Genomic DNA, 27,678 nt, shown 5'->3' on the forward strand with positions numbered 1-27,678 from the left:
ATGCATAGGAGAGAGAGAGAGAGAGAGAGAGAGAGAGAGAGAGAGGGAGAGAGAGTTGCCTATTTTGGTGGCCTCATGGAGAGGAGTACACCCTGTTTTGTCGACGTGATTTGGATTGGCACCATGATCAAGAAGATACCTGACAATATCCATCTTCCCTTTTTTACAACTAATTGCCCAAACGAGAGGTGTTCTACCTGTTAAGAACAAGAACAACAAGGAAAGGTTACGCATTTACATCAGAACAAACAAATAAAGTTGTCTATGCATATATTCAGATTTTCTACTGAGAGAGCAGACAGACCACACATGTCAAGTGCATCCACATCCACCCGGACATCCTCGACAAGGAACTCGCACACTTCGGCTTTCTTGCCCCCGGCGGCGAGGTGCAGCGCCCCAATGCCGTTATCTTTGACGGCTTCCACCGCCTCCGCAAGGCGGCCGCGACCACCATCGAGCTGAATCGCCATCCCTGCACGCACGTACGTACGGATCGATCGGCTCCCCAAAACCAAAAAAGATACTAAAATCGGGGCCGGCGCACACCAAAAAGGCCAGAAAGAAGAGAGGTGGGAGAGGGGCAGAACCGTACGCTCGAGGAGGGCGAGGTCGCCCGTGGTCGCCGCGCCGAGGAGCCGCATCTCCGGCGTCCCGTCAGCTGCAGGGAGAGGAGGATCCGTAACGGTTAGGTTTGGGGCGGCGGAGGGAGAGAGGGGGAGGATAGGCGCTTACCGTAGGCGAAGTCGTGGCTAGGGCGCGCCATGGCGGCGGGAATGGGAGCGAGCTGGTAGGGTTTGGTGGTCTGAAGCAGAGAAGCAGGAGATGGGGAGTGGAAGTGGGAGACAGCTGTTGTACTGTGTACTGGGCGGGAAGAGGAGATACCGAGGTCGCAACTCGGAAGGCTAGCTTTTGAGAGAAATTGCAGCCGTGACCAAAATTGCTATTCTACGGAGTACAAGAATTTAGGAGCTACAATTGTTCAGCAAGAATTTCCGGGACACCTATGTTCCGTTTGGATCTTCCATAGATACTACTCCCTCCGCCGTGAATAATTTAATTTTCCTTTTTTTGGAAATTAACATTTTACATTTAATCATTTTTTTAATAACATAACTTATATTAAAGAGGTAGTGCTAGCAATCCTCAGGAGGATTTTTTCCCCTCCCAGCCTCCTAGTCCACAGCGTGACATATGCCCAATTTCTGTCAAAATCATTAATTTGCTTCATCGCAGCAGAAAAAGCCTATTTTTGCTTCATTGAAGCAAAAAACGGTCCGCATAGATTGAAGACGCAGACCTCGTCGGAGATCTGGTAGCAAAAACTTTGTGCTATTGAAGCAAAACCGACATCACCGAAGACCTCATCGGAGATCTTATAGCAACAATTATGTACTAAAATAGAAAAACAATAGAATATTTGTAGAAAAAATATACTATCGTAGCACCGTTAGCTACTCGTCGGCACACCGTTGGCAAGTATCCTAACTCCGGCTAGAAGCACCCTCACATGCTTCTTGCAGCATTGACTGTTTGTAACACCGCGGCTAACATTTTGAAGCACATGCGCTGACTGTTTGCAGCACCGCTGATGACTGTTAGTAGCACCGTTTTCAACATCGATGGTGACAATTTTCAAATCTGCTGCTCGAAATTTGTAGCATCGCCGCTGACCAATTGTAGCTCGCGCACGCGCTCGTTGCAACTTCGGGATCCGCCCTCACCGGGAGTTGGCGGTGGAGGAACTCCGAAGAACTCATTGGGCACACCAGCGGCGTCGGTGGTGGAAGAGGCGCTACAGGCGCCACAGTGGAGGTCCTTCGCGATGAGCACGTCCTCGCTGGTTCGTGGAGGTCGACGACGGCCCCCTCATGGCATAGGGCGTCGGAGTGGAGGTCAGCGGCAGACCCCCTCGGAGTAGGTCGACGAGTTGGAGGTCAGCGGCAGCGGACTACGTAGTGGACGTCGGCGGCGGGCCCCCGGGGTACAAGGCGGTGCAGCGGAGGATGGTGGCGGCTCTCTCCGATGACGCGTGGCTCCAAGAGGCGGAGGTTAATGTCAACGGTGGCGGCGCTACGAAGGCACGGTGGTGGGTCTACCGAGAACGGGGCGTGCTGTGATCTGGATCACATGGGGGAAAAGATGGGGTGACGTTGACTTGTGGATGAGAACATGGGCGTGCTCCATGATAGTGTGTCAAGCGTTGGTCTGGTCCAGAGGATGAAGGCTATCCAACGGGCGTAGAGCCCGGAGGTTGCGCTAAATTAAATTACTATGTTAAAACTACATTAGTTTAGTATCATAAATGATGCTACTTATCTTAAGGAGTTGGTTAAGTTAATACAATTTATCTTAAGATACATCTAAACATATACTTATTTGTGGACGGTGAAAATACACTATATGGTACCCAGCCGGGCAAGATTTTGTAGCTAGCGCTACATATTGTCTGCAAGGGCTAAGCCGCTCGTTTGGTTCATCTAGTTTGCTGCTCCGTCAACTTTGCCACAAAATTAACCAATTAAACATGTGCTACGTGCTATAAAAAAATATACTGTTGGATTTTTTCAAATAAATGGTTAAAGTTGATGCAATAAAACAAGGACGCCATGTAAATGTGAGGGGTGGCGGGAGGGGGAGTACATACTAGCTAACCACGAACTATGAGCAAAACAATTAGAAATTGTCAAAGGACGACAAATGCCCATTTACCTAAAAGTAGATATTTGTTCTGGACAAATTTACATATTGCACTGAATTTACCTATTTGTCCAGCACAATGTTCAATTGTCCCTTCCTCTCGTTCCTTTATTTTTATTTTTCTGTTCTATTACAGAACATATTTGTTGGCACATTTAAATTCAACTATGAATACTGGAGTATTTACAAATTCAACAGCGTTCAAAAAATCAAATAATATAAACTAAAATTTAAAGTTTCTTTCAAATATCCTAAAATCTACATTGGCTTGCAAATTTGGCAGTGGACACTGAGATTTAAAAATCCACATCCCAAATTGACATAAATTAAATATTGTAAAATTTGATAGCAAATTAAATTGGGCTTTATTAGCAAAGTTAAGAATGCAAATTAAACAATGCACTTCTTTATTTATTTTCCCCATATCTTTTATCATTTCTTCTTTTTTATCTTACATCGAGAAATGGGAACGTAAGTGGTGCCAAACGCCAGCACGGAGGAGCTGAAGAACACAGTCATGATGCAACAACGGAGGAAGCGCCTGGACAAATGGCAGTGAGATCATGATGCAACAACGGAGGAAGCGCCTGGACAAATGGCAGTGAGGGAACCGAGAACATGGTTAGAGCATGTCTAACAGGCCCCGTATTTTTTCGCCCCTTAAAACGAGAGTAGAGGGCCCTGTATTCACTTTTCGCCGGCCGAAAACTTGGACGAGCTAGCAGACCCCGTATCCCCACCCCGTAAAACAGAATTCTGTTTTACATTCTGTTTTACGGGGTGGGGATACGGGAGCTGCTAGCTCGTCCGAGTTTTCAACCCCTTAAAACAGGGTTTTTTGACAAATTGCATATTAGAACCAACACACCATTCACATAAAATAAATGTTTTACATCACACAATAATCGTCTTAATTATTACAATAATGTTTTTCGGAAATGTCAACAAATGTTCTAATGGAAGAATTAAACAAATAACAAATGTTTCACACATACAACAAATAGGAAATGAATGTTTCACACATACAATAATGGGAAATGAATGTAATAAATCATTGGCCATGCAAGCTGCCAATGGTGATCAATCAAATCTTGGGTGAGCTGGTGATGAGTCTCGGCATTTTCAATGCCTCGATGAGCTGCAAGAAAAGCTTCAATCCGACCGAGGGTTCCTCTCGGGCTGCACTCGGGTGCCAACATTGTCATAGAAACATGGCAAGTTTAAACCTCTTTCATCTTCAATGATCATGTTGTGAAGAATCACACAACATGTCATGACATCAACAAGAGTTTCCTTGTCCCAAAACCTAGCAGGACCCCGGACAATTGCAAACCTTGCTTGCAAGACACCAAAAGCTCTCTCAATATCCTTGCGGCATGCCTCTTGATTTCTGGTGAAGCAAGCTTCCTTTCTTGTCAAAGCCCTGTCCTTTTTCTCTTTTATGGACTTGACAAGGGTTGCATAGTTAGGGTAAATACCATCTGTGAGATAGTGCCCCATGGTGTACTCATTGTTCATAACTTTGTAGTTACAAGGTGGAGCTTCACCCTTAACTAGTCTTGCAAACAAAGGGGATTTATTCAAGATGTTGATGTCGTTGAGTGTCCCCGGCAATCCAAAAAAAGCATGCCAAATCCATAAGTCTTGAGAGGCCACAGCTTCAAGAACAATGGTAGCATCACGGCTTTTGCCACAATAAATTCCATGCCATGCTTTTGGACAATTTTTCCATGTCCAATGCATGCAATCCAAACTACCAAGCATCCCCGGCCACCCCCTCTTTTCATTGATCTCCATGAGCCTTTTTGTATCATCCTCATTTGGAGCTCGGAGATACGTCTCTCCATACAACTTGATCACCATCTTGGCAAACATACGCACGCAATCCGTGGTTGTTTGCACACCAATGCGAAGGTACTATCGGTATAATCTGCTGGTATACCGTATGCAATAACCCTCATGGCGGCAGAAATTTTTTGATATGGGCTAAATCCCATGACTTGGGCAGCATTTCTTCTTTGCTTGAAATAATCGCAATTGGCCTCGCAATCTTTGACGATTCTCTCGAACAAAGACCTACGCATTCGGTACCGTCTACGGAAGAGGCGGGGAGGATAGGTCGGTACCTCGGCGAAATAATCTTGCATCAGCTGTTCGTGGCCGAGCGCGCGGTTCCGCGGAATGCACATACGCCCCATCACGGATCCTTTCCGCTGATCCAGCAGCTTCATGCGGTCCTCCGTTTGCTTCAAGCCGAACAGGAGCAGCATCATCTCCGTCTCGTCGTCGTTGAGCAACTCGTCGATATCCGAATCGTCGGAATCCGACGACGACCAATCGGTCGACGTCGCGTCCAAATTCGCCATGTGCACATCCTCCGAAGCCATCTACCACGGTGTACCATACATCAGCCCCAAATCCGACCAATTTTACCGGCGGCAACGAAGAAGAACGCGGCGGAATACTCACCGGCGACAAACGGCGGAGAAGACCACGGCGGGAGGGCGGGCGGCGCGCGCAGAGGGACGCGGAACTTCGGCGGGGGTGCGGCAGAGGTGCGGCGGGCGTCGACGCAGCACGATGCGGCTCGGCGGACGGCGGAGGGGCGCGGATCTGACGGATTCCGATGGCGGCGCACGGGTGGCGGCAGCGGCGCGCGGGGGAAAATGGGTGGGGGGAACTGAAATGTCCGCGCGCGCTTTCGGAATTGGGATACTGGTTTCGCCCACTATCCCCGCTCCCACCCCGCACAAGTAGGGGGCGACGACCCGCCCCGTACTCGAAAACAGCAAAAAACGATGCGGGGGCCGTTTTTACGGGGCGTGCTAGACGGCCGGGTAGAGCCGAAACCCTCAAATCGGCGGTTATTATACGGGTTTGCCCCTTTTACGGGGTCTGTTAGACCTGCTCTTAGGACGGCGATGGCGCATAGGGTGCGCGAGACAACATCGGTGGTTCGAACTCTCCCTATTGCAAATTTACGGCAGGCGCATGTCCTAGAGCCCTCCTTGGACCGTACACCACCGACGTTCTGCGCAGACTCATCAGTTTCTTTCCTCTCAACCTACTTGCAAATAGAGAACATCGGTTCGAACAAATAGATGGACAGCGAACTGGAGATCATCCCACCAAAAATAGGCGCGCATAGCCCAATCATCACTGATGTAAGTCTTTTTAAACAGCTAATTCAGCTTTACAAAACGGCTTACATTTCGGAACGGAGGTGTAATAGATATTAACATCAGTTTCTACTTTGTAGCACTACGCAGCCAGTATGCATATGACAACAAAATGTTCAGGGTTGCAGCCGCAGACACAAAGAACCTACAGTCCAACCGGCAATCAAGCACCACGTTCTTCACCTTCAGCACGCAGCAGGCAATTTGTCAAAAGAGTCAAGACGTCTCAAATTGCTCTCTTCAAAGGAAAAAAAAACGTGCTTCACGATATTGTCCTTCCGAGCCGTTCTTCTTGTCAGCGTGAGATTCTTTCAATAATCTCAGAGCTTCCCTGCACATTCCAGATGATATGATCAGCAAAGCATCTGGATGCCTTTCCAGTAGTAATATTCATGTTGAAATGGGCCAAACAGAAATGAAACAGAACGGTGATGTTACGGTGGAAAACATCAGCCATATCATTTATGTAGCAAACAAAAATTCATGATCGTATTCATGGGTTCTGTACAAACACAAAATATCATGCTCATATTTTTTTTGGCAATACAAGTTTGCTATCCGATTGCTTTTGTACAGTCTCGACACACTCCCTAACTGTCTAAACATTACCATACTAATTGAAGCATGGAACTGATGCCGCTAAGCAGTCGCAACAAACTGGACTTTAAACAAAGAAGGCTACTAAAGTATATCAAATATGCTACCTTAACGCCTTCTCGATTCCAACAAACCCTGGCTTCAATTTGAGACCATCAAGAAATGCATCACATGCCTTTTCATACACCTGAGAATGAAGATGTAGAGATGAGTGGATCGTCTAAAAGGTTTAGCGGCAAGATTTAAACAAGTGCCAACTCGTGATTCTGTATCACCTTTAGTTGCACATATGAATAGCCCAGCAGCCAGCATGAATCTGCACAGTCAGGTCGTACTGTCCTGCAAAAAGGGCATCATTTAAAGCACCCTCTCCATTGCCCAGTAGAAGCCGGCAAAAACCCCTATTGCCCATCAAGGTTGAATCAGCATTGTCAGGATCAATAACCATAGCCTACAGCCAATAAATCAAATGAACAATTACATATTTTCTGACAAATCTGCATATAATCCTCACATTTCTAGGACAAAGACTCGGAAAGTAAATGAATTGACAAATATGTAATACCAACCAAAGAACAACTTTTATCATGAATGACGAGATAAATCACATATGGAGGTCTTCGAAAAGTGGAAACAGTTTTAAGTCAAAACTGCTCCCACAAGCAGCTAACTAATCAAGGCTGTCCATGTGCACGTCAAGAAGTGAGAGGAGTTTCTATGTTCCCATTGTGCCTCTTCTTCAACAATGCATGGTATGTATACATGCACGCATTTCTTATACATAGTTCAACCTTGGTCAATGAGTCTATGCACACATCTACACTTACCAAGGTAAAGCTAAACCGTTTGATAGCCTATCCAAACATACAAGCAAAGATTTGGAGATACACCGAAAAACATAAGTGGCGATGTGGCATCTAAAGCTATTAAGATTTTGTAGCAGAGGCATAAAGAAGCAAATGGAAAAATTAAGATACGTTTCGATCATCTGCTAGGCACGCACTGATCACATTTTCCCATAATTGTCCCCATTCCACGACGAACTTGGACTTCCCCTTATAACAGGGAGCACAAATTCAAATCGTAAACGTAATGATGAGGGACAATATATAAAATAAAATAAAAATAAAACAGAAGTACGATCCAGTACTAGCTTCTACACACTTCTACTATATTCTAGGTAATATGGTCCTCTAGTTATGTGTGTTGTAGTGGTTTCCAGAGTATTTTAGTATAAGTTGTAACTAGGATATTTGTAGTTCTTTCCTTAGTTTATGTAGTGTTCTCTAGAACACTCTAGTTGTAAGTAGAGCTAAGTAGTGAAGGCTCATGCAGCCTATAAATAGAGGTCCAACCTCTACATATGGAATCGAACTATGTACCCCCTACTTATCAAATAAATGTAACCTTGTGTTCTGTCTTAAGATCTTGGACTAGATCTTGTGTTGAGAGTTTCAGATTGAACTTTTGACAGCCCCGCCCCTAGAGCGATATCTAGCGCAGCACGTTGAAGCGGTTCCTTCAACAATTGTGCTGCCCACGTTGTAGCAACACGGTGGAGTTGTTCCTCCACAACCTTGTGCTGCTTCAGGTGGTATCAGAGCCTTGCTGATCCGATCCAGTTGTTGGTCTCCTCATTGAGAGCTGCACCAAGCAATGGAGGAATTGGGGAAAAGAGTCGATGTTGTAGATCAACAAATTCAAGCGCTCCGTGAAGACCTTAACCGCAGATTTGATCAGCTAGTTGAGATGGTAAGAAAGGGTGTTCCTCCTGTTGCCAATGAAGAATCATCAAAGGAGGCAGATGATAGGCGTCGAAGAATGGGAGGTCGTATTGAAGCAAAAACACCTCATTCACGTGTTGTTCAGCGTACTTCAAGGAGGGCAATGTATGTTGAAGCTTCCGAAGGTGACGAATATGACGAGGGCCTTGAAGAACCTGATCTTCATACATATCCGAGAGTACACAGCTCTACATATGCGAGGGATACATACAAGGTGAGAGCTGAGATCCCCACTTTTAATGGAAATGTTGATATTGAGGGGTGCCTTGATTGGTTGTATGAGGTGGAGACTTTCTTTGAGGTTATGGATATTCCGGAAGATCGTAGAGTTTCTTTGGTTGCATACAAGCTAAAAGGAGGAGCTGGTGCATGGTGGCATCGCCTTCAAGGAGATCGCGAGGCTAAGAGGAGAACCTCGTGTGAGATCTTGGCGGCGAGATGAAGAATCTTTTGAAAGGGAGATTTTTGCTCACAGATTACGATCGGATCCTATTTATCCGGTTTCAGAATTGTGCTCAAGGAAATAGGACCGTTTCAGAATACACAGAGGAGTTCCTAAGGCTACAAGTGAGGTGCCACCTTGGTGAAACTGAAGATCAACAAGTTGCAAAGTACATCAATGGTCTCAATGATGCTATCCAGGATCGTTTGATGATGCAGCAAATTTGGTCCCTTGATCAAGCACAAGCTCTAGCATTAAAGGCAGAGAGATTGGTAAAGGCAAGAAAGGCAAGTAAGGCTCCATATTCTCATATGGAAGACTCATCTCGGAGTCACTCCCACAGAATGGAAGAAGTGACCACTCAACCCGATGCAAAAGAAACTGTCCCAAAGCAAGCCGGAGGTAAGAGTAGGGCAAAGCCTGTGATAAAATGCTATAAATGTGGTGAAGAGGGACATGTATCTAGCAATTGCGCATTGAGGAAATTTGTCAACACAACAATCCATGATGGCAAAGGTGGCGAAGGATATGAATCTGAAGATGTAGAAGGACAAGATATTTGTGAAGAAGGGGGAGAAGAGGTGATATGCATGATTCGGCCCCTCGTGTGCTCAACACCATATCCCGACAACACACAACGGAAGAAAATATTTGAGAGCAAATGCTCGGTGAATGGCAAGGTATGCAAATTAGTGATTGATAGTTGCAGTTGTGAAAATCTTATCTCTCAGAATTTGGTGAACCATTTAAAGCTTGAGACACATGATCATCCAAACCCCTACACTATTGGGTGGATCAAGAAAGGAGTGAATATGAGGGTCACCAAACAATGCAACCTGCCACTCTCTTTGGGCAAGCACTATCGCGCAAATGTGTTATGTGATGTTGTTGATATGGATGCCATCCATGTTCTTCTTGGGAGACCTTGGCAATATGATGTGAATACAACACACAAAGGGAAGGAAAATTCTTACTCTTTCACTTGGAACAAGCGAAAGATCATCATTCTACCAAATCAATCAAATCGTAATAGCTCCAAGGAGAAGGAGAAAAGTAACCGCAAACGGAGGCTAAAATCATTCCAGGTTGGTGATAAGGTGATGGTATACCTCCGGAAAGAAGGACCGCCATTAGACATCAAAGAGAAACTTAGATGGTGGAAATATGGGCCCTTCTCTGTTCTAAGGAAGATAAATGATAATGCTTACATGATAGATCTTCCAGCTGAAATGGGAATATCCAACATATTCAATGTGGCGGACTTGGCTCTTTATCATCCAGAACAAGCACTCTATGAAGATAACTCGAGGTCGAGTTCTAAACAACCAGGGGAGAATGATGAGGGACAATATATAAAATAAAATAAAAATAAAACAGAAGTACGATCCAGTACTAGCTTCTACACACTTCTACTATATTCTAGGTAATATGGTCCTCTAGTTATGTGTGTTGTAGTGGTTTCCGAGTATTTTAGTATAAGTTGTAACTAGGATATTTGTAGTTCTTTCCTTAGTTTATGTAGTGTTCTCTAGAACACTCTAGTTGTAAGTAGAGCTAAGTAGTGAAGGCTCATGCAGCCTATAAATAGAGGTCCAACCTCTACATATGGAATCGGACTATGTACCCCCTACTTATCAAATAAATGGAACCTTGTGTTCTGTCTTAAGATCTTGGACTAGATCTTGTGTTGAGAGTTTCAGATTGAACTCTTGACAGCCCCGCCCCGCCCCTAGAGCGATATCTAGCCTACGCCCCTAGAGCGATATCTAGCGCAGCACGTTGAAGCGGTTCCTTCAACAATTGTGCTGCCCACGTTGTAGCAACACGGTGGAGTTGTTCCTCCACAACCTTGTGCTGCTTCATGTAACCATGAAAAACTAACAGGATAGACCTTTTCTTTATTTCTTAATCCTAGACGATATACTACATGGTATACTATTTTCCATTATGTTCTAAACTTTGTACCGTACATAGGTGCAAACAAAACCCAACACCACCCAAACCCAAACTAAAACCACTGTGATGAAAGTGGTTATCATGATCCACCATGGTCTCAATATGCTCAGACGGTTTCTGGGCGTGGTGATGGTCATATTTGCAGAGACGTGACCAGTGTAGGTTGTGCCAGGAAACCAAATGCTCATTGCTTCACCCGTAGTGCTTCAGGGGCATTGTGAAGGTGACACTGCTCAGTGATGTCAATATAAAAGTCTTACAAGGGGGCAATCACTCAAGCAGTGACATGCTCAAGAGAACCACCATTCTGCAGGCCCGCAGGTATGCCTGTGCTGGCGCTAACAAGGGCACCGTCACGCCATAATTCACAAGCGTGAATACTGTAAAGGCTATACACTTTCGGACATGGTTTTGAGTGTCAATGAGCGTTGTGATACATATTTGTCCTTGGGGTATGCAATACAATTAACCGTTCACACTCCTCTCCTTATATCGAGAAATACAACATAAAAAGTGTAAAAAAAATGCGAATAAAGCCCATGCATTGTTTGCACGAGCATTTAGTGATGTAAGCCAATGCAATGGATACAAATGAGACAAAGATAGTAGGGGAAAAGAAATTAACTTCAGGACCATAAATAGTGCAATAGCATACCATGGTATAGAATTCTAATGCAGCATTGTAATCCTCTTTATGCATAGCTTTGTCGCCTTCTTCTTTCAACTTAGCTACTGGCATTTTAGACAAAGGGTGATCCTGAAAATTTAAATAGAAATTAAACAGCCTCGAGATTGCCGGCATTTATGTGCAAGGAACTTAAAAGGGAATGGAAATATTTTCATATTCAAATGTGTTACAACTTCAATTATTTGGTACGATTTTACCATAAACAAGCAGAAACTCAGGTACCACAGGATCTCATTGTATCCATCTTTGATTGTTTTTTCTTCATGATTTTTTTATGGCGAGTTACAATTTTGAATGAAACACCAAAAACAAGGAATGTTATCTAGTGTCAAGGATATAAGTTTTATCTTCCTTAAGTGTCTAAAGGGAGAATTCATGAAAAATGCAAGATCAACAGTCTTTACAGTATGAGAGATGGATACAGAGTTTCTTACCTAAACAGTTTCATTCACAAATTTACTTAGGACTACGGCACATAAGTAAATATATTCTAATATACCCATGATGTTCTTAATCATATATACCTCCAACTTTGGCTCTGATTTTGCAGTATAACTCATTATTCCATCAACGCTCCAATCATGTACAGCTGGAATACGAGAAGAAGTAACTTCAAACAGGATCTCGACATCTTTGCGTGTACCAAAGTATGCCGCGAGTTGTATTGGTAAGAGACCAAGCTGTTAAGAAAAGAAGAAGTTGAATCTCACCAATGTATTTGTAGGAGAAAAACAACAAAAATTAAGCAGCATGCAAGGTGTACAGACGAAATTTGACCAATAGCACTTCATTCATGCCAAAAATGTAGGTCATAAGATGAGTTTGTCCTTATCCATAAGGCAGTGCACATGTCTTCAAATAATCCAGCAACTCCCTTTTGTCATAGTCTATTGACTGTGTGCATCCTAGATGCAGAAGGAAGAAGATTAACTCATCCTTTTATCCAAAAAAGAGGCAGCAAGTTCCTAAATAATGTTTCATCACTAGCAATTTTACTACTCCCTCCGATCTATAATACTTGTCGCTAAATCGCATGTATGTCGACATATTTTAGTGTGTCTATTCACTCGTTTCAGCGACAAGTATTATGGGTTGGGGGGAGTAGTACCTTCTATTACTAATGCTATATTACCTTTTATTTTTACCCCTTTCACGTCTTTTGGTTCTTGTGGTTTTTTTTTTGTTGGGTTTCATCTCTATCCTACACCAACTTGTTTGGGACTATTTTGCAAAAAAAATTGTTTGGGAGTTGGGACTGAAGTTTTTGTTCATTTTTTATCTTTTGACGTCGTTTGGTTGTTGTAAGTCCCTAGGTGGCTAGGTAATATAAAAGACATACTATTTGGCAGGTTCAAAAACTAGCACGTCTTCCTAATATAAGAAATTCAAATTGCAAGGGAAGGAAAGGCATTTAAAATTGGCAGGATACATCAATGAAAATTATTTCTTTGAAATTGTAGTAATTTTAAGAATTTTGATGTGTTGTCATTCCAAAAGATTATTTTTCAAGAGAAAATAAAAAGGCTAGTAAGTTACACCTGACAAAGAGATATCAGTAGGCATAAAATTGTAGTATTACAGTTTACATGTTACTATTACAATTTTTCATCACTGAGTTTATATTTGTGCACCTAACCTGAGTTAACTATTACTAAGATATGACTGACTATGAGAATCATATTACCAAAGTTTAAGAATGGACAATGCTTAGGTATTTAATGTTACACCCACATGTTTGAACAAACAACCATGGTGTGATTAAAATACACACCGGTAGAACACAAAACTTACTTCATCTCGGACATCAGGATCTGCACCAGCATCCAACAGGGGCTTCAAGACGTCAGTTAGGCCACCCATTGCAGCACTTTGCAAGGGGGTCGAAGTACGCATACCCTTCACATCGGCACCAGCCTAGCATATAACAGAATCATAGATGGTTCCTCTGAGCAATATTTGACACAATTTATCTCTCCACATCTTCGCTAAACTGGGATACATTTTCAGCTTAATGCATAAAATGGAGCAGTACCTCAAGCAGTAGGTTCACACATTTCACTGAGCGACTATGGATAGCAAGCATGAGAGGTGAGCAGAAACTGCCGAGAATCTTGTTGCACTAAAAAGAGAAACAGGTAACTAGGTCAGCATATTAGTGACAAATACCAAATACATAAACAAAAAATAATATACATTCACAAAAGGTGGAACCATGCCGCTGTGACAATGAACCTTAGTGGGTGAAAAAAAAGGGCAGTTGGGCAGCATTGCAAAAGAAGAGATGAGGAAAATGCACATCATCAATAATCTAACATTATATGTCCACTTTCTATCAGATCGGTCTCTTAGGATAGTTGGTTAGTAGGAATATCCAACAGCTCGCGCATGTTGCCCTCCTTGTTCTCTAGTTCCCTCGATGCTCCTCATCAGTTCCATGATCCTTGTACCGACTGTAATCATCTCCAACATTTCATCCTTTTAGCATGACTGTAGCAGCACCCACGAGCAAGGAAGCTTCCCAAAGTAGATCTTATCTCCAATATAATAGGACACCAAGTGTTGATCATTCTTTTAAAACATCGTTATCAGTTTGTGGGACTTATACCACCATTTCCTAATATAGTTACGGCAGTAAGTGTGGCTATTTGCATGGGATACTTTTTAGTTGACAGATGTGATATATCATGTTCCTAACAAAAATGCATAAGGTCTAATCTTTATTACAGGTGTATATGAAGTGATTCTTGCGTTACAAATTTTATTAATTTGCAAAAAGGGAAATAATATCGAACAGGCCCTAGGAAACTACTAATCAATTAAGCTACTTCTTGTCAGGGCAAGCAATCTGCAGAGAGAAACGGCATCAGAATATCAGTGGTTTAGCACGTGCAAACTTCGATCTTGAAAATTTTGTCATACTAACAGATAATAAAGGTGGAGACATGAAATTTCACTGGAAATGAGTGGAGGTCTGTCTATTGAAATTTGCTATGATCCTTTTCAACTTTAGAAGTGAAACTATGTGTACACAAGAAGCATGTAATTCAGAGAAAGAGCCCACGACTCTCTGCTTACTACAGAACAGGCATGTATAGTGAAACTAGTTTTTCAGCATCACTTAAAATTCTGACGGGACATGATTGTACAACCAATTAATGAGTAAAAGGAGAATGTAAATCTGGTTTTCAAATGTGCACAACTCTGTGTACTTCTTCAGATTCCAGAGATAAAATAGCAAAACAGAACTGTGAGAAATAGAGAAAGCAGATGGCCCAAGATTATCAAATACAGCTGTGAGAAGACTGTAAGGAAACGTATAGTGGAACTTACATCTGCATGGTGATCTAGCAAAATCTTCATGACGCTGTCCTGCTTATGCTTAGCAGCAACATGCAACGGTGTTCCATGATCAGTAGAAAATGTATCAACATAAGCGCCTCTAGAGAGCAAGAGTTCTACTACTTCACAGTGCCCTGAATCAGATGTTTGAAATGCAAATATAATAAACTACCTGACAATTCATTTTATTAGAACATTCTTACATGCTCCACTTCAGTTATTTCGACTCATACCAATTTAGTTGTGACATGAATCAACGATAACTGCGTGCATGCCGCGTGCTTTGCACACAAAATGGGCCATGCACAGAGCCATAGAGGAACAATCTGTGACCTGGTTCTATGGCAGAGAAAATATTTTGTTTATATTTTCTACTCTGTTAGCGCAAATACAACAATCTATCTCCCACAATTGCAATCCCATTTGTCCCTCTTCATCCAGCGAATGGAGATTCCACGGTTTACCAAACATTCACTTTAAGACATGCCGATAAAAGTAATGGCAACAGTGCAATTCATAGGAGTAACCAACTAAGAGAGGGAGAAAAGGAGAGAGATTTTAGAGAATAACCGACTCTCAAAAAAATATAACCATTATTTATTAGCAACCCTTATGTGCTCCACTTCAGTTCTTTTGACTTGTATCAATTTAGTTGTGACACGAACTGATTTTGAAAAGCCATAGATCACTACGTGTGCATTCCGCACAAAATGAACCATGCACAGATGAACAATTTGTGACCATGTTCTATGCCAGAGAATTTTTTTCTTTGTATTTTCTACTCTATTAGCACAGCTACAGAAATTTATCTCCACAATTGTAATCCCTTTTGTCTTTCTTCATCCACAGAATGGAGACCCAACAGTAGTTTATTTCACAACATTCATCACTTGAAGACATGATGATGAAAGTAATGGCGACAGTGCAATGCATATGAGTAACCAGGAGAGAGAGAGTTGCCTATTTTGGTGGCCTCATGGAGAGGAGTACACCCTGTTTTGTCGACGTGATTTGGATTGGCACCATGATCAAGAAGATACCTGACAATATCCATCTTCCCTTTTTTACAACTAATTGCCCAAACGAGAGGTGTTCTACCTGTTAAGAACAAGAACAACAAGGAAAGGTTACGCATTTACATCGGAACAAACAAATAAAGTTGTCTATGCATATATTCAGATTTTCTACTGAGAGAGCAGACAGACCACACATGTCAAGTGCATCCACATCCACCCGGACATCCTCGACAAGGAACTCGCACACTTCGGCTTTCTTGCCCCCGGCGGCGAGGTGCAGCGCCCCAATGCCGTTATCTTTGACGGCTTCCACCGCCTCCGCAAGGCGGCCGCGACCACCATCGAGCTGAATCGCCATCCCTGCACGCACGTACGTACGGATCGATCGGCTCCCCAAAACCAAAAAGGAAAAAATCGGGACGGGCGCACACCACGGCCAGAAGGAAGGAAGAGAGGTAGGGGGAGGGGCAGAACCGTACGCTCGAGGAGGGCGAGGTCGCCCGTGGTCGCCGCGCCGAGGAGCTGCATCTCCGGCGTCCCGTCAGCTGCAGGGAGAGGAGGATCCGTTACGGTTAAGTTTGGGGCGGCGGAGGGAGAGAGGGGAAGGGGAGGCGCTTACCGTAGGCGAATTCGTGGCTAGGGCGCGCCATGGCGGCGGGAATGGGAGCGAGCTGGTAGGGTTTGGTGGTCTGAAGCAGAGAAGCAGGAGCGGAGCTGGTAGGAAGTGGGAGACAGCTGTACTGTGTACTGCGCGGGAAGAGGAGATACCGAGGTCGGAAGATTTGCTGCGAAAGGGAAATTGCAGTACCCGTGGCCAAAATTGCTATTCTACTACTTCAAAGCAACGCATTTCGGATGTCTAAAATGTTCGCACGCGTTTGTTTGGGTCGGTTTAAATGATCGAAATCGATCGTGCTTCCGTTTGTTTTGGGTGACTCCACAGACACGACGCATTTTTTCGATTTTGCATTTTTCAACATAAAAAACATAATTTACATAGTAAAGAAATGAAAATATAAATATAAAACCTAATAACGCATGCGCCTGCTCGTCGTCGTCGTCGATCACGATGAACTCCGGTACCGGCCATAGCCAGTTGGGAACCGGCGGAACATACGCCGGTGCCGTCGGTGATGGTGGAGGTGGACCAGCTCACGCCGGTGGCGGAGGTGGAGCAAACCACACCGGTGGTGGAGGTGGAGCCGCCCATGGATTGTACGGTGGAGGTGGAGGCGGCGGTTGCACCGGTTGCGGGGCCGAGTCCTCGAGCGCCCGTCGTAGGGCCTCTTCCTCCGTGAGGCCCGGCGACATGATGTCGGTGGCATACCGAGGCAGCGGCAGCTGCACCGGTCAGTCCACCTCTGAGACGAGGACGCCGAGCCTCTCGAGCTCGTCGTCCGTCATCGTTGTCGGGTTCTTGTGCATGAGCTGCGCCACCTCGACGGGTAGCGACACCCTGTTCGGTCGCGCCTCCTTCTTGGTGCCGCTGCCGGACGCCTCGAAGTCCTTCTTCTTCCCCATGGTGATGCGGCGACATGCGGTGGTGCGGGTAGGAGCGTAGGTGTCGGTGGTGTGGGCGATGGCAGGGACGATGCCGATCGACTTTTAAGGCTGGGCGCGCGCGGCACACGATGCCATTGATGGCGGCGCAGAAGCCCAGCCGCCGCCCGCTAGTGCACGTGCAGAAGAGGCAGCCGTGACATTGATGGCGAAGGCTGCGGCGCAGACGCGGAAGCGAAGCGATACGCTCGATATAGCCCTATGGCTCGCTGCCAAGCAGGCCCGGGAGAAAAGAGTCATTTGGGGCGTCCGCACAGCGTTTGTCGTGACGCATCCCAGACACAAATATGCGCCGCGTTTATGTCTCCGCGGACGGCTCGGTCAATATGTATCGGGGCGCGGACGACCTGGTTCTAGCGCATTTTTAACCCGTGTGGACGCAAATGGTCGCTCAGTGTCCGTTTGCGTCGCCCGGCTGAAGATGTCCTCATTTAGGTACATGCAGATTTTCAAACTGTTGAGGGGCAAGAATTTCCGGGACACCTCAGTACTCCCTCAACTTTGCTACAAATTTAACCAATGAAACATGTGTTATGTGCTTTAAAAAAACATACTGCTGGATTCAAATAAAGTTTCTAGTAGTGTATTTATATGACATAATTCACATGTATTATTGGTCAAATAAATGGTTAAAGTTGATGCAATAAAACAAGGACGACATGTAAATTTGACGGGGGAAGTACTCAAGTACTACATACTAGCTAACAACAAACTATGAGCAAAACAATTAGAAATTGTCAAAGGGCCAGCGGACAAATGCCCATTTATTATCCTAAAAGTACATATTTGTTCTAGGCAAATTTACCTAATGCGTCGAATTTACCTTTCTACCTATTTTTCCAGCACAATGTTCAATTGTCCATTCCTCTCTTTCCATTTTTATCATTTATTTCTTTTTCATTTTTCTAGTCTATTGCAAAATATATTTGTTGACACATTTAATAAATGATGGAATATTTATAAATTCAACAGCAGTTCAAAAAACAAATGATATAGTTAAAATTTGAAGTTTCTTTCAAAATATCCTAAAATGCCCAATGACTTGCAAATTTAACACTGGACACCGAGATAAAATATTCCACATCACAAATTGACAGAAATTAAATATTGTAAAGTTCTATAGCAAATTAAATTTGCAACCTTTATAGCAAAGTTAAAATTGCAAATTAAACATGCACTTCTTTATTTCTTCTCCCACTATCTTTTATTCTTTCTTCTCTTTTTTCTTGCATCGAAAAGTGGAACGTGAGTGCAGAGGAACTGAAGAACACAGTAGGGCACGCCTGGACAACAACACCACGACGAACACAGACAAAATCAAGTCATCGGCGACACGAGGAACAACATGGGCAGCCATAGCGAGCTGGTGGAGGCGCCGGTCTGCACAAGCGCCCTGTCACGCCAGAGGTGCCTAGCCCTGAGCCCCTAGAGAGGCTTTGATGTTGAGCTCGTAGAGTCTTCCCACGTCGCTAGTGCTCCGCACGAGCTCATAGAAGTGGTTTGGAAGGCGGTGAGGGCACAGAGAACATGGTTAGGACAGCAGCGATGGCGTGGAGGAGGTGGAAGACAACATCAGCAGTTCAAGTCCACCCCTACTGCAAATTTACGGCAGGCGCATCTGGATCTTCCACCACCGACGTCGGCATCAGTTTCTTTCCTCTCGACCTGATTGCACAGAGAGAACATCGATTCGAACAAATAGATGGACAACGAACTGCATATCATCCCACCAAAAAAAAGGCCCGCATACATCTGTTTGGAAGAAAATAAAAATATGCAGAGCGCCAAAACTACCGATACACAGCCAAATCATCACCGTGATGTAAGCCTTTTTGGACAGCTAATTTAGCTTTCTAAAAAGGATTACATTTCAGAACGGAGGTAATAGATATTAAGAGCAGTTTCTACTTTGTAGCACTACGCAGCCAGTATGCATATGACAACAAAATGTTCAGGCTTTCAGGGTTGCAGCCGCAGGCACAAAGAACCTACAGTCCAACCGGCAATCAAGCACCAGGTTCTTCACCTTCAGCACGCAGCAGGCAATTTGTCAAAAGAGTCAAGACGTCTCAAATTGCTCTCTTCAAAGGAAAAAAACGTGCTTCACGATATTGTCCTTCCGAGCCGTTCTTCTTGTCAGCGTGAGATTCTTTCAATAATCTCAGAGCTTCCCTGCACATTCCAGATGATATGATCAGCAAAGCATCTGGATGCCTTTCCAGTAGTAATATTCATGTTGAAATGGGCCAAACAGAAATGAAACAGAACGGTGATGTTACGGTGGAAAACATCAGCCATATCATTTATGTAGCAAACAAAAATTCATGATCGTATTCATGGGTTCTGTACAAACACAAAATATCATGCTCATATTTTTTTGGCAATACAAGTTTGCTATTTGATTGCTTTTGTACAGTCTCGACACACTCCCTAACTGTCTAAACATTACCATACTAATTGAAGCATGGAACTGATGCCGCTAAGCAGTCGCAACAAACTGGACTTTAAACAAAGAAGGCTACTAAAGTATATCAAATATGCTACCTTAACGCCTTCTCGATTCCAACAAACCCTGGCTTCAATTTGAGACCATCAAGAAATGCATCACATGCCTTTTCATACACCTGAGAATGAAGATGTAGAGATGAGTGGATCGTCTAAAAGGTTTAGCGGCAAGATTTAAACAAGTGCCAACACGTGATTCTGTATCACCTTTAGTTGCACATATGAGTAGCCCAGCAGCCAGCATGAATCTGCGCAGTCAGGTCGTACTGTCCTGCAAAAAAGGGCATCATTTAAAGCACCCTCTCCATTGCCCAGTAGAAGCCGGCAAAAACCCCTATTGCCCATCAAGGTTGAATCAGCATTGTCAGGATCAATAACCATAGCCTACAACCAATAAATCAAATGAACAATTACATATTTTCTGACAAATCTGCATATAATCCTCACATTTCTAGGACAAAGACTCGGAAAGTAAATGAATTGACAAATATGTAATACCAACCAAAGAACAACTTTTATCATGAATGACGAGATAAATCACATATGGAGGTCTTCGAAAAGTGGAAACAGTTTTAAGTCAAAACTGCTCCCACAAGCAGCTAACTAATCAAGGCTGTCCATGTGCACGTCAAGAAGTGAGAGGAGTTTCTATGTTCCCATTGTGCCTCTTCTTCAACAATGCATGGTATGTATACATGCACGCATTTCTTATACATAGTTCAACCTTGGTCAATGAGTCTATGCACACATCTACACTTACCAAGGTAAAGCTAAACCGTTTGATAGCCTATCCAAACATACAAGCAAAGATTTGGAGATACACCGAAAAACATATAAGTGGCGATGTGACATCTAAAGCTATTAAGATTTTGTAGCAGAGGCATAAAGAAGCAAATGGAAAAATTAAGATACGTTTCGATCATCTGCTAGGCACGCACTGATCACATTTTCCCATAATTGTCCCCATTCCACGACGAACTTGGACTTCCCCTTATAACAGGGAGCACAAATTCAAATCGTAAATGTAACCATGAAAAACTAACAGGATAGACCTTTTCTTTATTTCTTAATCCTAGACGATATACTACATGGTATACTATTTTCCATTATGTTCTAAACTTTGTACCGTACATAGGTGCAAACAAAACCCAACACCACCCAAACCCAAACTAAAACCACTGTGATGAAAGTGGTTATCATGATCCACCATGGTCTCAATATGCTCAGACGGTTTCTGGGCGTGGTGATGGTCATATTTGCAGCGACGTGACCAGTGTAGGTTGTGCCAGGAAACCAAATGCTCATTGCTTCACCCGTAGTGCTTCAGGGGCATTGTGAAGGTGACACTGCTCAGTGATGTCAATATAAAAGTCTTACAAGGGGGGCAATCACTCAAGCAGTGACATGCTCAAGAGAACCACCATTCTGCAGGCCCGCAGGTATGCCTGTGCTGGCGCTAACAAGGGCACCGTCACGCCATAATTCACAAGCGTGAATACTGTAAAGGCTATACACTTTCGGACATGGTTTTGAGTGTCAATGAGCGTTGTGATACATATTTGTCCTTGGGGTATGCAATACAATTAACTGCTCACACTCCTCTCCTTATATCGAGAAATACAACATAAAAAGTGTAAAAAAAATGCGAATAAAGCCCATGCATTGTTTGCACGAGCATTTAGTGATGTAAGCCAATGCAATGGATACAAATGAGACAAAGATAGTAGGGGAAAAGAAATTAACTTCAGGACCATAAATAGTGCAATAGCATACCATGGTATAGAATTCTAATGCAGCATTGTAATCCTCTTTATGCATAGCTTTGTCGCCTTCTTCTTTCAACTTAGCTACTGGCATTTTAGACAAAGGGTGATCCTGAAAATTTAAATAGAAATTAAACAGCCTCGAGATTGCCGGCATTTATGTGCAAGGAACTTAAAAAGGAATGGAAATATTTTCATATTCAAATGTGTTACAACTTCAATTATTTGGTACGATTTTACCATAAACAAGCAGAAACTCAGGTACCACAGGATCTCATTGTATCCATCTTTGATTGTTTTTTCTTCATGATTTTTTTATGGCGAGTTACAATTTTGAATGAAACACCAAAAACAAGGAATGTTATCTAGTGTCAAGGATATAAGTTTTATCTTCCTTAAGTGTCTAAAGGGAGAATTCATGAAAAATGTCAAGGGTATGAGAGATGGATACAGAGTTTCTTACCTAAACAGTTTCATTCACAAATTTACTTAGGACTACGGCACATAAGTAAATATATTCTAATATACCCATGATGTTCTTAATCAAATATACCTCCAACTTTGGCTCTGATTTTGCAGTATAACTCATTATTCCATCAACGCTCCAATCATGTACAGCTGGAATACGAGAAGAAGTAACTTCAAACAGGATCTCGACATCTTTGCGTGTACCAAAGTATGCCGCGAGTTGTATTGGTAAGAGACCAAGCTGTTAAGAAAAGAAGAAGTTGAATCTCACCAATGTATTTGTAGGAGAAAAACAACAAAAATTAAGCAGCATGCAAGGTGTACAGACGAAATTTGACCAATAGCACTTCATTCATGCCAAAAAAGTAGGTCATAAGATGAGTTTGTCCTTATCCATAAGGCAGTGCACATGTCTTCAAATAATCCAGCAACTCCCTTTTGTCATAGTCTATTGACTGTGTGCATCCTAGATGCAGAAGGCAGAAGATTAACTCATCCTTTTATCCAAAAAAGAGGCAGCAAGTTCCTAAATAATGTTTCATCACTAGCAATTTTACTACTCCCTCCGATCTATAATACTTGTCGCTAAATCGCATGTATGTCGACATATTTTAGTGTGTCTATTCACTCGTTTCAGCGACAAGTATTATGGGTTGGGGGGAGTACCTTCTATTACTAATGCTATATTACCTTTTATTTTTACCCCTTTCACGTCTTTTGGTTCTTGTGGTTTTTTTTTTGTTGGGTTTCATCTCTATCCTACACCAACTTGTTTGGGACTATTTTGCAAAAAAATTGTTTGGGAGTTGGGACTGAAGTTGTTGTTCATTTTTTATCTTTTGACGTCGTTTGGTTGTTGTAAGTCCCTAGGTGGCTAGGTAATATAAAGACATACTATTTGGCAGGTTCAAAAACTAGCACGTCTTCCTAATATAAGAAATTCAAATTGCAAGGGAAGGAAAGGCATTTAAAATTGGCAGGATACATCAATGAAAATTATTTCTTTGAAATTGTAGTAATTTTAAGAATTTTGATGTGTTGTCATTCCAAAAGATTATTTTTCAAGAGAAAATAAAAAGGCTAGTAAGTTACACCTGACAAAGAGATATCAGTAGGCATAAAATTGTAGTATTACAGTTTACATGTTACTATTACAATTTTTCATCACTGAGTTTATATTAGTGCACCTAACCTGAGTTAACTATTACTAAGATATGACTGACTATGAGAATCATATTACCAAAGTTTAAGAATGGACAATGCTTAGGTATTTAATGTTACACCCACATGTTTGAACAAACAACCATGGTGTGATTAAAATACACACCGGTAGAACACAAAACTTACTTCATCTCGGACATCAGGATCTGCACCAGCATCCAACAGGGGCTTCAAGACGTCAGTTAGGCCACCCATTGCAGCACTTTGCAAGGGGGTCGAAGTACGCATACCCTTCACATCGGCACCAGCCTAGCATATAACAGAATCATAGATGGTTCCTCTGAGCAATATTTGACACAATTTATCTCTCCACATCTTCGCTAAACTGGGATACATTTTCAGCTTAATGCATAAAATGGAGCAGTACCTCAAGCAGTAGGTTCACACATTTCACTGAGCGACTATGGATAGCAAGCATGAGAGGTGAGCAGAAACTGCCGAGAATCTTGTTGCACTAAAAAGAGAAACAGGTAACTAGGTCAGCATATTAGTGACAAATACCAAATACATAAACAAAAAATAATATACATTCACAAAAGGTGGAACCATGCCGCTGTGACAATGAACCTTAGTGGGTGAAAAAAAAAGGCAGTTGGGCAGCATTGCAAAAGAAGAGATGGGGAAAATGCACATCATCAATAATCTAACATTATATGTCCACTTTCTATCAGATCGGTCTCTTAGGATAGTTGGTTAGTAGGAATATCCAACAGCTCGCGCATGTTGCCCTCCTTGTTCTCTAGTTCCCTCGATGCTCCTCATCAGTTCCATGATCCTTGTACCGACTATAATCATCTCCAACATTTCATCCTTTTAGCATGACTGTAGCAGCACCCACGAGCAAGGAAGCTTCCCAAAGTAGATCTTATCTCCAATATAATAGGACACCAAGTGTTGATCATTCTTTTAAAACATCGTTATCAGTTTGTGGGACTTATACCACCATTTCCTAATATAGTTACGGCAGTAAGTGTGGCTATTTGCATGGGATACTTTTTAGTTGACAGATGTGATATATCATGTTCCTAACAAAAATGCATAAGGTCTAATCTTTATTACAGGTGTATATGAAGTGATTCTTGCGTTACAAATTTTATTAATTTGCAAAAAGGGAAATAATATCGAACAGGCCCTAGGAAACTACTAATCAATTAAGCTACTTCTTGTCAGGGCAAGCAATCTGCAGAGAGAAACGGCATCAGAATATCAGTGGTTTAGCACGTGCAAACTTCGATCTTGAAAATTTTGTCATACTAACAGATAATAAAGGTGGAGACATGAAATTTCACTGGAAGTGAGTGGAGGTCTGTCTATTGAAATTTGCTATATGATGATCCTTTTCAACTTTAGAAGTGAAACTATGTGTACACAAGAAGCATGTAATTCAGAGAAAGAGCCCACGACTCTCTGCTTACTACAGAACAGGCATGTATAGTGAAACTAGTTTTTCAGCATCACTTAAAATTCTGACGGGACATGATTGTACAACCAATTAATGAGTAGAAGGAGAATGTAAATCTGGTTTTCAAATGTGCACAACTCTGTGTACTTCTTCAGATTCCAGAGATAAAATAGCAAAACAGAACTGTGAGAAATAGAGAAAGCAGATGGCCCAAGATTATCAAATACAGCTGTGAGAAGACTGTAAGGAAACGTATAGTGGAACTTACATCTGCATGGTGATCTAGCAAAATCTTCATGACGCTGTCCTGCTTATGCTTAGCAGCAACATGCAACGGTGTTCCATGATCAGTAGAAAATGTATCAACATAAGCGCCTCTAGAGAGCAAGAGTTCTACTACTTCACAGTGCCCTGAATCAGATGTTTGAAATGCAAATATAATAAACTACCTGACAATTCATTTTATTAGAACATTCTTACATGCTCCACTTCAGTTATTTCGACTCATACCAATTTAGTTGTGACATGAATCAACGATAACTGCGTGCATGCCGCGTGCTTTGCACACAAAATGGGCCATGCACAGAGCCATAGAGGAACAATCTGTGACCTGGTTCTATGGCAGAGAAAATATTTTGTTTATATTTTCTACTCTGTTAGCGCAAATACAACAATCTATCTCCCACAATTGCAATCCCATTTGTCCCTCTTCATCCAGCGAATGGAGATTCCACGGTTTACCAAACATTCACTTTAAGACATGCCGATAAAAGTAATGGCAACAGTGCAATTCATAGGAGTAACCAACTAAGAGAGGGAGAAAAGGAGAGAGATTTTAGAGAATAACCGACTCTCAAAAAAATATAACCATTATTTTATTAGCAACCCTTATGTGCTCCACTTCAGTTCTTTTGACTTGTATCAATTTAGTTGTGACACGAACTGATTTTGAAAAGCCATAGATCACTACGTGTGCATTCCGCACAAAATGAACCATGCACAGATGAACAATTTGTGACCATGTTCTATGCCAGAGAATTTTTTCTTTGTATTTTCTACTCTATTAGCACAGCTACAGAAATCTATCTCCACAATTGTAATCCCTTTTGTATTTCTTCATCCACACAATGGAGACCCAACAGTAGTTTATTTCACAACATTCATCACTTGAAGACATGATGATGAAAGTAATGGCGACAGTGCAATGCATATGAGTAACCAGGAGAGAGAGAGTTGCCTATTTTGGTGGCCTCATGGAGAGGAGTACACCCTGTTTTGTCGACATGATTTGGATTGGCACCATGATCAAGAAGATACCTGACAATATCCATCTTCCCTTTTTTACAACTAATTGCCCAAACGAGAGGTGTTCTACCTGTTAAGAACAAGAACAACAAGGAAAGGTTACGGATTTACATCGGAAAAAACAAATAAAGTTGTCTATGCATATATTCAGATTTTCTACTGAGAGAGCAGACAGACCACACATGTCAAGTGCATCCACATCCACCCGGATATCCTCGACAAGGAACTCGCAGACTTCGGCTTTCTTGCCCCCGGCGGCGAGGTGCAGCGCCCCAACGCCGTTATCTTTGACGGCTTCCACCGCCTCCGCAAGGCGGCCGCGACCACCATCGAGCTTAATCGCCATCCCTGCACGCACGTACGTACGGATCGATCGGCTCCCCAAAACCAAAAAGGAAAAAATCGGGACCGGCGCACACCACGGCCAGAAGGAAGGAAGAGAGGTAGGGGGAGGGGCAGAACCGTACGCTCGAGGAGGGCGAGGTCGCCCGTGGTCGCCGCGCCGAGGAGCTGCATCTCCGGCGTCCCATCAGCTGCAGGGAGAGGAGGATCCGACCCAGTGAGTTACGGAGCGGCGGAGGGGGAGAGGGGGAAGGGAGGCGCTTACCGTAGGCGAATTCGTGGCTAGGGCGCGCCATGGCGGCGGGAATGGGAGCGAGCTGGTAGGGTTTGGTGGTCTGAAGCAGAGAAGCATGAGATGGGGAGTGGAAGTGGGAGACAGCTGTAATGTGTACTGCGCGGGAAGAGAAGATACCGAGGTCGGAAGATTTGCTGCGAAAGGGAAATTGCACTACCCGTGGCCAAAATTGCTATTCAACGCATTTCGGATGTCTAAAATGTTCGCACGTATTTGTTTAGGTCGGTTTAAATGGTCGAAATCGATCGCGCGTTCGTTTGCTTTGGGGTGACTCCACGGACACGACGCATTTTTTCGATTTTGCATTTTTCAACATAAAAACATAATTTACATATTAAAGAAATGAAAATATAAATATAAAACCTAATAAGGCATGCGCCTGCTCCTCGTCGTCGTCGTCGTAGATCACGACGAACTCCGGTACCGGCCACAGCTAGTTGGGAACCGGCGTAACATACGCCGGTGCCGTCGGCGGTGGTGGAGGTGGAGCAGCTCACGCCAGTGCCGGAGGTGGAGCAGCTCACGCCGGTGGTGGAGGTGGAGCCGCCCACGGATTGTACGCCAGAGGTGGAGGCAGCGGTTGCACCGGTTGCGGGGCCGAGTCCTCGAGCGCCCGTCGCAGGGCCTCTTCCCCCGTGAGGCCCGGTGACATGATGTCGGTGGCATACCGAGGCAGCGGCGGCTGCACCGGTCGGTCCACCTCCGAGACAAGGACGCCGAGCCTCTCGATCTCGTCGTCCGTCATCGTTGTCGGGTTCTTGTGCATGAGCCGCGCCACCTTGACGGGCGGCACCCTGTTCGGTCGGCGCCTCCTTCTTGGTGTCGCTGCCGGACGCTTTGAAGTCCTTCTTTTTCCCCATGGTGATGCGGCGACACGCGGTGGTGCGGGTAGGAGCGGAGATGTCGGTGGTGTGGGCGATGGCAGGGACGATGTCGGTCGACTTTTAAGGTCGGGCGCGCGCAGCACACGATGTCATTGATGGCGACGCAGAAGCCCAGCCATCGCCCGCTAGTGCGTGTAACATCCCAAAATTTCAAAACAAAGAAAAATCAATTTCCTTTATTCCAAAATTTTGAGCCAACAAAAACTTGGTTTGATTTTAAGTTGTGTGCATA

The 27,678-nt window shown here is 43.5% G+C and overlaps 2 protein-coding genes and 1 long non-coding RNA gene across 3 annotated transcripts; all 3 read right to left on the minus strand.

The window, feature by feature from the left end:
• Positions 1-6,005: 6,005 nt before the first annotated feature.
• LOC124707848 lies at positions 6,006-6,805 on the minus strand. The gene is made up of 3 exons (XR_007005008.1): positions 6,752-6,805; positions 6,584-6,663; positions 6,006-6,210 (listed from the first exon to the last, which is right to left on the minus strand). It is a non-coding gene; the product is annotated as an uncharacterized LOC124707848 (long non-coding RNA).
• Positions 6,806-6,807: 2 nt separating this feature from the next.
• LOC124648848 (ankyrin-1-like) lies at positions 6,808-16,059 on the minus strand (the record flags this gene model as incomplete). Its single annotated transcript, XM_047188541.1, has 8 exons — positions 15,891-16,059; positions 15,646-15,783; positions 14,677-14,819; positions 13,379-13,465; positions 13,138-13,260; positions 11,871-12,026; positions 11,314-11,415; positions 6,808-6,927 (listed from the first exon to the last, which is right to left on the minus strand). Coding segments are annotated over exons 1-8 (1,038 nt in total), but the record flags the coding sequence as incomplete, so codon positions are not given.
• Positions 16,060-18,950: 2,891 nt separating this feature from the next.
• Positions 18,951-26,650, minus strand: LOC124707849 (ankyrin-1-like). The gene is made up of 12 exons (XM_047239546.1): positions 26,533-26,650; positions 26,393-26,458; positions 26,103-26,273; positions 25,858-25,995; positions 24,889-25,031; positions 23,586-23,672; positions 23,345-23,467; positions 22,083-22,238; positions 21,540-21,641; positions 19,974-20,150; positions 19,806-19,885; positions 18,951-19,433 (listed from the first exon to the last, which is right to left on the minus strand). The coding sequence occupies exons 1-12, from the start codon at positions 26,561-26,563 to the stop codon at positions 19,331-19,333; spliced, it is 1,377 nt and encodes a 458-aa protein (XP_047095502.1). The 5' UTR covers positions 26,564-26,650; the 3' UTR covers positions 18,951-19,330.
• Between the last annotated feature and the right edge of the window lie 1,028 nt (positions 26,651-27,678).

Source organism: Lolium rigidum, chromosome 4 (assembly GCF_022539505.1).
Source record: "Lolium rigidum isolate FL_2022 chromosome 4, APGP_CSIRO_Lrig_0.1, whole genome shotgun sequence".
NCBI lineage: Eukaryota > Viridiplantae > Streptophyta > Magnoliopsida > Poales > Poaceae > Lolium > Lolium rigidum.